General features: G+C 31.2%; 1 protein-coding gene across 1 annotated transcript; it reads right to left on the bottom strand.

Moving 5' to 3' along the window:
- Positions 1-3,169: 3,169 nt before the first annotated feature.
- On the bottom strand, positions 3,170-8,045 carry LOC140804153 (uncharacterized). Its single transcript, XM_073159987.1, has 3 exons — positions 6,457-8,045; positions 4,078-5,987; positions 3,170-3,776 (listed from the first exon to the last, which is right to left on the bottom strand). Exons 1-3 carry the CDS (start codon positions 8,043-8,045, stop codon positions 3,280-3,282), a joined length of 3,996 nt encoding a protein of 1,331 aa, XP_073016088.1. The 3' UTR covers positions 3,170-3,279.
- Between the last annotated feature and the right edge of the window lie 4,229 nt (positions 8,046-12,274).

Raw genomic sequence — 12,274 nt, 5'->3', positions numbered from 1 at the left:
ATATTAAATAATCATATTTATATTATGTTATAAATTATTATCTCATAAATATATAATATATACCAAAACTTATAGATGTGGTCAAGTATTTATTGTGCTATATATATATTTGTAAACACTAAATCAAGGTTCCCACTTTAAATGGTTGGTAAAACCAAACTAACATTTAAATGGTACCAAGAAAATATTATTATGATATATTTATATATAGTAAATCAAGGAATCCAAGTTAAATGGTTGGTAAAACCAAACTAACATTTAAATGGTTCCAAGAATTTAATATTATAATATATTTATATATAATAAATCAAGGCATCCACTTTAAATGGTTGGTAATACCAAACTAACATTTAAATGGTTCCAAGAATTTAGTGTAACATATAGCAACAATAAATCAAAACTCCCACTTATAAGTAGGGTATAAAAATACTTAAAGAAATAAATATAACATAAACAATAAATAATGATTAAATAATATAAAACATAGATTCTTACCTTATAATAACCTTATTATCATGCCAAGAGCTTCACCTTATCATCTCAACTTTAGGAAGTTAGCTATTCATTATTCAAAGTGTAAAACTTTGAATATGAAATTAACATGCTAATTATATTTAAATGAAGAAATAAAAGAAAAATATAGAGAGAAATATTATGAACTCAAAGATTTGTTCATAGAATGAGGGATATCTCAATACATTACAATACACCCCTATTTATAGCCAAATTTGGGGAGACAACCACAAATAAAATATTATTTTTTACACAAAAGTCTTCATTGGTGTTCCAAGAAATTAATATTATATTACACATCACTTTTGAAGGTCTTCTTCTTCGAATTTGCTTCTTCACATAAAATGAAACATGTGGATAATTGAGTTGTCTAGTTGTGGTATTTTTTCCAGAATATTTGACCAAGTAATTTGAGAGATATGGTCAAAATACTAGAGCATGGTAAAACTGCCACTCCTTTGGTAACTTTAATTGTTGCTTAATTTGATCCCAATTGTGAAAGGATTTTTATCTCATGCTTGCCATCAATATTGTAGATATTAACATCAACTTTCTACAGGTCCAAGAATCATCTTAATCCCATTTGCAATGCCAAGTTTATTCTTCTTTTATCGAACCTGTAAAAATAGTAAAAACTTATAATTACACAACAACTTATATTTTATACAATTTATTATAAAACATATAATATTTAAACATTTAATAAAACAAAAACTATATGTTTATATTATAAAATATTTAATTAATGTACAATTTTTATGTTTATCACTATCCATTAAATTTGAAAACTGTCAAAGTTATATCAAGATCATCATAATTATAATTTATGAAATAATTTGAGATGATTAATTCAAAGCTTATTTCAGGTAGTTAAGTGTACACGGCCTTCAGAAATTCCTAGTAAGAGTCTCAACTCCATATCCTCACAGGTTAATAAATGTTTCTATTTATGGCAACGATTTCTCTCATGGAGTTGGAATACAGATGAATGCTCAGGAAAATGGTTTACAGAATGCAGACAGACAAACGAGCCAAACTAATCAAAAGATAGAAAATCCATTGATTTAAAATTCAGTTGTTCTTATTATATTTTTTTTTCCTGATTTTTTTTTTTTACATCATGGAATCAGACTAAGTTTATGCTTTTTGACCACATATTTATTTAATTTGTACAATGTATTTCTCTCTTTCTTTTTTTTCTTTTTTTTTATTCTTATGAGAGAAAAATGGGTCGCAGCATATAACTTAAAAATTACATAGATCTTCAACATCTTTCTTTTTGTATTTTTCTCTTTTTTTTTCTTTTTTTTTTTCAGGAAATATCATATTTTTTTTTTCAAAATAAGAACTCAAGATCTAAACAATAGATAGTCTCTCTCATGATCAATAAAGGCTCGAAAGCTGTTTTCTCAGTCCTCTCCACTCACTCACAAAATATGTGTGAGTTTAAAATTTTAGGCACTCTTATAAGGTATATCTTGGGCCATATACTTTAATACCTGATTTTATCACAATGGTTAATCACTCAAAAAGATTTCATAAATCATATTTTTATATTGATCAGAATATTAAAATTGACATTTTTTTTTCAAATAAAAATTTAAACATTCTTAAATAGATTAATGCATATTCTAATTTAAATCTTTCAAACATATAATGTATAACATTTTTGCGAAAATTACTAAGATACAAACAATAAACATGATTTTATTTTAAAATAATATATATTTTTTAATTTTTTAATTTTTTTTTAAATATTTTTTATATAAGTTTGTTCTCCCCCCCAATCAGAATATGACATTGTCCCTAATGTCAAAATAACTAGTAATAAAGAGTGCATAATGAAAGAGATATCACCTGGAATTTTATTGAAGATAACAAACTGAAACAAATGCAAACCAATCCACGACTTTTGAATCAATGATCCAACTTCCTTTTCTTACTGCTTGATTGCGACCAATTGATCTTTGTTATCATCGGATCTGGCTTATGAACAAAAGCTTCCAAATCATCAATTAATTGATCGGCAGTCGAAGCACAGATGAGCATCCGTCGTGAATTTTCTGAAATGAAATTCTGTTCCACAGCTTTATCAAGAAATGTCAACAAACTGTCATAATAATTATTGATATTCAACAAGCCCACAGGTTTATTATGGATATTAAGTTGTGCCCAAGAAACAGTGTGAAAAATTTCTTCTAATGTACCAAAACCACCTGGTAGTGCGATAAAAACATCAGAATTTTCAATCATTTGAGTGATTCTTTCATACATAGAAGAAACTTTTAATTCCTCTCCAATCGTAACACCTGTAATATTTCCTTCAGCTAAAGCTATAGGAATAACACCCAAAACCTGACTACCTCCAAGATGAGCAGATGTTGAAACAGATCCCATTAACCCAATATTACCTCCCCCATATACCAAGTGAATTTTTCTCTCAGCCAATATCTTTCCAAGATTATTCGCTGCTTCTACAAACACTTCATTTTTTCCAGGACTCGACCCACAAAATACACAAATATTTTTCAATGTTTGTGCAGAGGATCCAGCCATGTTTTTACTTTCTTTTTTTTTTCTGCGAAAATAGAGAGAAAGATGAGAGATTTTATAGGGGTAATATGTTATCATGACAAAACTATGGGTCACAGCTGTAAACAGAATAAATAGTAAAAACAATAATGACACACATGCATATAAACAGTAGTGTGATTGTGGCTCACAATTTTCCTCTGGTTTTACGTCCAGAAACGGCTTCAACGCCTTCTATGAGTCGAGGATATGCTTCCCATCCAATTTTCTTATAAATTGGCAAACAGGGTCTTTTTTAGTCAGATTCCCAAGACTATGACGCTTATCTTGAAATTGTTTCCATAAACGGAGAAGTTCAATATGCACATGTCCACTAGAATGCGTCTCAAGAGTCAATAAGATGTTATCCAAAGACTCCTTACTCAGCCCATTCTTAATGAAACCAATTTTATCTTCTCTGTTATCGGAAACACATCCCAAAGATCTGCATCGTTTGTCACAAGTCCATCTTGCACACTTATGACAAACCCCTAAACTTTTTGCCCTTCGTTTTTTCGCATAAGTGCTTTTTCCTAATCCAGGCAAATACCGAATGAGCAATGATTGTGGAACTTCTCCTCCTAATCGGACCTTAGCTTCAATTACAAGACGAATATCTTCTGGAATTCCTTTTTGCATTAGCAATCTCAATCTTTCACACCTTCCTGCATAAATTTTTCTTAGAACATTTTCAGAAACATAGGGAAAATATTTACAAATTTTTGAGAGAATTTCATCCATTTTGAAAAGAAAAGAAATGATTTTTTTTTATTTTTGTATCAGCAATTGTGGGAAACTGATTTAACCGACTATGAGAGTCACGGAGTACCGTTATCCGCCATTTAACCGGGAAAATAAAAAGATTAAGGAAACCTGAAATAAAAACAAACAAAATTAAATGCAACATAAAAATTTAAGGATCAGAAAGGGAAATAAACTCTTCTTGAAAGATTTCATTTTCCAAAAATGGTTTAAGCCTTTGTCCATTCACTTTAAAAACATCACCATTTTTAGGATTTTCAATATCCACAGCTCCATAAGGATACACATGCTTTACAACATATGGGCCTGTCCATCTTGATCGTAATTTTCCTGGGAATATGTGAAGTCGAGAATTATAAAGCAAAACTTTTTTACCAATCTCAAAAGATTTTCTAAGAATTGTTTTATAATGAAATGATTTGATTTTTGCTTTATAAATCCTTGAATTCTCATACGCATCATTTCTGAGTTCATCAAGTTCATTAAGTTGCAATTTACGCAATTTGTTGGCATCATCCATGCTTGAATTTAAAGTTTTGATCGCCCAATAAGCTTTATGTTCCAATTCCACAGGCAAATGACAATGTTTTCCATAAACCAACCTATAGGGAGACATATTCAATGATGTTTTAAAAGCTGTTCGATATGCCCACAGTGCATCATTAAGTCGCAGAGACCAATCTTTTCTATTTGAGTTAACAGTTTTTTCCAAAATTTGCTTTATCTCCCTATTAGCTAATTCAACTTGTCCATTTGTTTGAGGATGATAAGGAGTTGTTACTTTGTGAGTAATACCATATTTTTTCATTAATGAAGCAAATGGTTTATTAACAAAGTGAGTTCCCCCATCACTTATCATAGCTCGAGGAATTCCGAATCTACTAAAAATATTTTCTTTCAAAAATTTGATGACGATTTTATGATCATTTGTTCGACATGGAATTGCCTCTATCCATTTGGAAACATAATCAACTGCAACTAAAATATACAAGTATCCAAACGACGGTGGAAAAGGTCCCATAAAATCAATTCCCCAACAGTCAAAGATTTCAATTTCAATGATATGATTCAAAGACATCATGTTTCTTTTTGAAATTGCACCCAATTTTTGACAATTTTCACAGATCTTGCAGATTTCGTAGGTGTCTTTAAACAAAGTGGGCCAATAAAATCCACACTGCAAAATTTTTGCAGCCGTTTTCTTTGAAGAAAAATGTCCTCCGCATGCTTCTGAATGACAAAATTTAATGACACTACTTACCTCATTGTCGGGTATGCAACGTCGAAAAATTTGATCTGGACAGTACTTGAACAGATACGGATCATCCCAATAAAAGTTTTTTACCTCATTCAAAAATTTTCTCTTATCTTGGGAACTCCATTGCGGTGGCATTTTTCCTGTCACAAGAAAATTTACTATATTAGCAAACCAAGGTGTAGTAGTAACTGAAAATAGATGTTCATCAGGAAAATTATCATTAATTGGTGTCATTTCACAAGATGATCCTATTACTAGTCTCGATAAATGATCGGCTACGACATTCTCGGTTCCTTTTTTATCTTTGATCACAATGTCAAATTCTTGGAGCAACAAAATCCATCGTATCAGTCGTGGCTTTGCATCCTGTTTCGTCAACAAATATCTAATAGCAGAATGATCAGTAAACACAAAAGTCGTTGATCCAATCAAATAAGAACGAAATTTATCTAATGCAAATATTACAGCAAGTAGTTCTTTTTCAGTTGTAGAGTAATTCATTTGAGCATTGTTTAAAGTTCTACTTGCATAATATATCACATAAGGCTTACCGTTTCTTCTTTGACCCAGTACTGCACCGACTGCATAATCACTCGCATCGCACATGATTTCAAATGGTAAAGACCAGTCAGGAGGTTGCATGATAGGAGCTGATGTTAAATGTCGAATGATTTTATCAAAAGCATTTTGACATTCTTGAGTCCACTCAAATGAAGTGTCTTTTGTTAAGAGGTTACAAATGGGTTTAGAGATTAAACTAAAGTCCTTTATAAACCTCCTATAAAATCCAGCATGTCCCAAAAATGATCGAATTTCTTTAATGGTTTTTGGAGGGGGTAAATTGGCAATGACATCAACTTTTGCTTTATCAACTTCTATTCCATGAGATGACACGACATGTCCCAAAACAATTCCAGAAGTAATCATGTAATGACATTTTTCCCAATTTAAAATAAGACCTTTTTCCTCGCATCTTTTTAAAACTTTTTCCAAATTTTCAAGACAATTATCAAATGTATTCCCAAAGACAGTTAAATCATCCATGAAAATTTCCAAACAATTTTCAACCATGTCGCAAAAAATGCTTAGCATACATCTTTGAAATGTTGCTGGGACATTGCATAATCCAAATGACATCCTTCTAAATGCAAATGTTCCAAAAGGACATGTGAATGTAGTTTTATCTTGATCTTCGAGTGCAATGGGAATTTGATAATAGCCTGAATATCCGTCAAGAAAACAGTAGTAGGGATGACCAGCTACTCTTTCTAAAATTTGATCCAAAAATGGTAATGGAAAATGATCTTGTGACATCATTTAATTTTCTATAGTCAATACACATCCGCCAACTAGATGGGACTCGACTTGTTAACAATTCATCTTTTTCATTTTTTATCACTGTGATGCCAGATTTTTTTGGAACTACTTGTGTTGAGCTTACCCACTTACTATCAGAAATAGGGTAGATAATCCCAACATCAAGTAGTTTGAGAACTTCAGTTTTCACAACATCTTTCATGTGTGGATTTAATCTCCTTTGTGGTTGTTGAGATGTTTTAGCATTTTCTTCTAAATGAATTTTGTGTGTGCAAATTAGTGGATTAATGCCCTTGAGATCTTTCAGTGTCCAACCAATTGCATTTTTATGTCTTTTAAGCATATCAACTAATTTACCTTCTTGATCACTTTCTAGTTTGGAAGAAATTACCACTGGATATGTTTCATCTTCTCCAAGAAATGCATACTTCAATTCTTCTGGCAAGGGTTTTAACTCCAATATGGGTGGTTCGTCTTTGTTCTCATATTTCGCCTCAAATTCTTTCTCTGATCCTGGTAACGAGTGATACCTGATAAAATCATCAAGATCAATTTCAATATTTTCTTTAACAGTTTCAATTGAACAAATATCTAATTGATCACGAGTACTCCCTTCTTGAATGTTTTCTTCCACAAGAGTTTCAATAAGATTTTCATCTTCACTTTCATCTCCTTTGTCATGTGGTTGCTTACAAAGATTAAAAACATTGAGCTCCAAGGTCATGTTACCAAATGACAACTTCATTATTCCATTCCTGCAATTTATAAGAGCATTAGAAGTTGCTAAAAATGGACGACCCAAAATTACAGGAATTGCATTACAAGCTTCGATAGGTTGTGTATCTAAAACTATGAAATCGACAGGATATACAAAGTTATCAACTTGGACCAACACGTCTTCTACCATACCTCTTGGCACTTTAACAGATCTATCAGCAAGTAAAAGTGTTACCGAAGTAGGTTTTAACTCGCCTAGATTGAGTTCTTGATAAACTGAATATGGAAGTAAATTAACACTAGCTCCAAGATCAAGCAAGGCTTTTTTAATCTTTCGTTCTCCAATAATACAAGAAATAGTAGGACAACCAGGGTCTTTGTATTTCAAAGCATTATTATTTTGAATGATTGCACTTACTTGTTCTGCTAAAAATGCTTTCTTTTTCACATTCAATTTTCTTTTCACAGTGCACAAGTCTTTCAAAAATTTGGCATATGATGGTACCTGTTTTATTGCATCTAATAAAGGAATATTAACTTTTGCTTGTTTAAAAATATCATATATATCAGAATTCAAATTTGATTTTTTTGTATTTTTCAATGCATGAGGGAATGGTGGTGACACTGTCTGTTGAACCTCCTCTTCGCAAGTTATGGGTTCCACTTCCTTACCCTTTGGAGTTGATTTATCATCATCTTCACAAGGTTCAAGAATGAATTTTTCCACAACCTTACCACTTCGAAGGGTAATAACAGATTTTACCTGATCCATCGGTTGAGTTGCAGAAGTTCCAGTTTGTGTATGATGATCCTTGGGATTAGGCAAAGGTTGTGAAGGAAATTTACCTTTCTCATGAACATTAAGTGCAGATGCAAATTTAGCAAGAGTATCTTTCAAATCTGTCATGGTTTGAGCAGTTTGAGTATTGATAGACTCTTGCTTTGCAATGAAAGAATTCAATGTATCTTCCAAATTTCTTTTCGACGGAGGAACATAAGGTGCATAATTTTGAAAATTTTGTTGATTTTGAAAATGTGGTTGCGGATATTGTGCAGCATTATCATTCCTCCAACTAAAATTTGGATGGTTTCGCCAACCTGGATTGTAATTTTGAGAAAATGGTTCAAAATTTGGCCTTTTGAAATTGTTCAAAACATTGGCTTGTTCATGGAGACATTCTTTAAAAGAGGGCAAAGTGGGACAATCTTTTGTAAAATGATCACTTGTATCACTGATGTGACACGCAATTTCTTGAACAGATTTTAATTGACCATTCTTTTTCAATTCAAGTGCTTCAACTTTTCTTGCCAAAGAGGTAAATCTAGCTTGAAGATCATGTTCATCTTTGAGAGTGTACATACCTCCACCAGATGTAGGAGATTGAATTTTGTTTGATGGTTCGATTGTACCTATAGTGTCCCAATTTTGAGCATTTTCAGCTAATGAATCGAGATACTCAATTGCCTCGTTTGGATCTTTATCTTCAAATGTTCCATTACACATAAATTCAACCATTTGCCTATCTTTAGGTGTTAAGCCTTCATAAAATTGAGAAACAACTCTCCAAATTTCAAAACCATGATGTGGACAAAGATTAAGCAATTCTTTGTATCTATCCCAACACTGATAAAAAGTTTCTCCTTGTTTTTGAGTGAAAGTGATTATTTGCCTTTTGAAAGAATTTGTTCTATGAGATGGAAAAAACTTTTTCAAAAATTGTTGTTGCAATTCATCCCAAGTTCGAATGGATCCCGATCTAAGATTTTGTAGCCAAGTTTTAGCTTTATCTTTTAAAGAAAAAGGAAAAAGCTTAAGTCGAATGGTGTTCATGCTACAATTTAGATCATTATATGTGTTGCACACTTCTTCAAACTCTCGTAAATGCATGTATGGATTTTCAGAATCTAAGCCATGAAAGTTGGGTAAAAGTTGGATAATACCAGGCTTAAAATTGAAATGAGATGCATCAGGGGGAAAAACTAGACATGAAGGTGCACTAGTACGTGTAGGATTCATGTGATCTCTAAGTGTTCTTCGTCTATCATGATCATGTTGAGATTGAATTTCATCTTGATTTTCTTGGATGGGTTCTTCCGCCATATTTTGTAAAAATAAAGGGTTATTTCGAATGAGTCGACCACTAAGTGTACGTGACCAAATGCTCATTCAAATGCAAAAGAAAAAGAAAAAAAAACACACAAAAGCAATAAAAATTCAAATAAAAATAAACCATAAACAAAATTAAATAGACTTGAAATTAAATTATACTTCCCCGGCAACGGCGCCAAAAACTTGTTGCGACTTTGATTGTTGCACTCCCAAGAGCAGGTTGTCCACAAGTAATATAATTCGGTGAGTCCGAATATCGTATCCACAGGGAAGCTAAGGTAATTACAAGTCCACTACAATGTCTTTTTGTTTTGTTTTTGTTTTTGTTTCTTTTAAATTTTAATTGTTTGAATATTTAATGGGTAAATTTTAATTGTTCAAATTTTAATTTAAGTAGTTGAGATTAAAGGATCCACTCTTGGTATTTTAATAAAGTTAACATTAACGAACAATATTGAAATCCACTTAATAAAATGGTTCCAATATATTAAATAATCATATTTATATTATGTTATAAATTATTATCTCATAAATATATAATATATACCAAAACTTATAGATGTGGTCAAGTATTTATTGTGCTATATATATATTTGTAAACACTAAATCAAGGTTCCCACTTTAAATGGTTGGTAAAACCAAACTAACATTTAAATGGTACCAAGAAAATATTATTATGATATATTTATATATAGTAAATCAAGGAATCCAAGTTAAATGGTTGGTAAAACCAAACTAACATTTAAATGGTTCCAAGAATTTAATATAATAATATATTTATATATAATAAATCAAGGCATCCACTTTAAATGGTTGGTAATACCAAACTAACATTTAAATGGTTCCAAGAATTTAGTGTAACATATAGCAACAATAAATCAAAACTCCCACTTATAAGTAGGGTATAAAAATACTTAAAGAAATAAATATAACATAAACAATAAATAATGATTAAATAATATAAAACATAGATTCTTACCTTATAATAACCTTATTATCATGCCAAGAGCTTCACCTTATCATCTCAACTTTAGGAAGTTAGCTATTCATTATTCAAAGTGTAAAACTTTGAATATGAAATTAACATGCTAATTATATTTAAATGAAGAAATAAAAGAAAAATATAGAGAGAAATATTATGAACTCAAAGATTTGTTCATAGAATGAGGGATATCTCAATACATTACAATACACCTCTATTTATAGCCAAATTTGGGGAGACAACCACAAATAAAATATTATTTTTTACACAAAAGTCTTCATTGGTGTTCCAAGAAATTAATATTATATTACACATCACTTTTGAAGGTCTTCTTCTTCGAATTTGCTTCTTCACATAAAATGAAACATGTGGATAATTGAGTTGTCTAGTTGTGGTATTTTTTTCAGAATATTTGACCAAGTAATTTGAGAGATATGGTCAAAATACTAGAGCATAGTAAAACTGCCACTCCTTTGGTAACTTTAATTGTTGCTTAATTTGATCCCAATTGTGAAAGGATTTTTATCTCATGCTTGCCATCAATATTGTAGATATTAACATCAACTTTCTACAGGTCCAAGAATCATCTTAATCCCATTTGCAATGCCAAGTTTATTCTTCTTTTATCGAACCTGTAAAAATAGTAAAAACTTATAATTACACAACAACTTATATTTTATACAATTTATTATAAAACATATAATATTTAAACATTTAATAAAACAAAAACTATATGTTTATATTATAAAACATTTAATTAATGTACAATTTTTATGTTTATCACTATCCATAAACCATTGGATTCTCAAAAGAAGAGTTTTCGAGTACATAAATCTATAGCTGGAGCAGAAGATTCATGTACCCCTAGCACAAGTGCTAAGCAAGGTAATTTTCGGATGAGTCAGCTCAAGCAAAAGTTGAGGCTCCGGATTCTTATCCCGAGTCAACAAGGCGAGGATTGAAGTGGGAGATATAGATCTTAGACCTCAAATTGACAACAGTAAATCTAAGATTGATGCCAACGAATATATAATTTTCCATTTCAGATATATCAGCATAATCGAGAGAAATTAAAAACGAGGACATTAATTAATTCGGCTACTGGTCGGGTTGATATAGTAGGAAAACACCCTAGAATCTAGATGAAACTTAAGTCCTATCCTAAGGATGTTAATATCTGGTATGATTTTGGGGCTCTTGCCTAAGTATATACTGTATCATTAAATTTTTCGGAGATATATCTATTACCAAAATGGATCTAGAGAGTTGTACATGAAACACGGGAAAATAAATTTTTCGATTTGGATTTTCGGTTTTTTCGAGATCAATTATTTGCAGGACTTATTCACAATCTCAGTGCTCACCCCGAGGGCTACACTAACAACATGATTGATCAATCTTAACTACGATTTCAGGCATTTCAATATAAGCCTGTCAGCCACACCCTGATCCCGAGTTATACAAAAACCAGTGACGAATAACAATGAATAACAATATTTGGTCAACAAGAGCAATAGGGTTCAATATGTATGTCCTAACAATATGCCCTATACTAAATGTCATATAAACTGAACATATAACTCAATAAGGCATTTAACAACTGTGGGGACTCGGACGCTAATCATTTTCTTAATCATTGTTGGGATTTAATTATCTGTTATGATAAACAGGGTCTAAAAATTTTTCTTTTTAAAATGCAACTGCGGAAGGTAATGGAATCTAAATAATATACATATCTGTATAAAAATATATTTCAGTATTAAAAGTACAATAATGTACAACAATCTAATCTAAGGTTCACTACTAAAGTTCAAGTAATAAAACCAAGTCTACGATAAGTCCGGAATCATCACGCTAAACTCGTCTTCTCTTATCATCATCTTGACCCCGATCCAGCCCCACCTGTTGTCATGCACACATACAAAACAAGACAACAGCCGGATAACTCCGGTGAGAATAAATCCCAGTATAAAACATGGTAAACATGTATGTACACAATGTAATTCATGAAGCATACTGTCATGAATAAAATCAAAATAATAGA

Source organism: Primulina eburnea, chromosome 11, assembly GCF_022965805.1.
Source record: "Primulina eburnea isolate SZY01 chromosome 11, ASM2296580v1, whole genome shotgun sequence".
Taxonomy (NCBI): domain Eukaryota; kingdom Viridiplantae; phylum Streptophyta; class Magnoliopsida; order Lamiales; family Gesneriaceae; genus Primulina; species Primulina eburnea.
Note: the sequence above shows the minus strand (reverse complement) of the source record. Positions and strands in the feature narration are given on the sequence as shown.

Bases quoted from the DNA above. Each gene is read 5' to 3' on its own strand.
- LOC140804153 (XM_073159987.1), bottom strand. From the start codon at position 8,045: ATGACAGATTTGAAAGATACTCTTGCTAAATTTGCATCTGCACTTAAT. The intron at 5,988-6,456 runs TAGTTGGCGGAT...CGTGTCATCTCA, and splicing joins TTAACAAGTCGAGTCCCATC to TGGAATAGAAGTTGATAAAG. The intron at 3,777-4,077 runs AAGTGAATGGAC...CCTATGTTTCTG, and splicing joins TAAAAATGGTGATGTTTTTA to AAAATGTTCTAAGAAAAATT.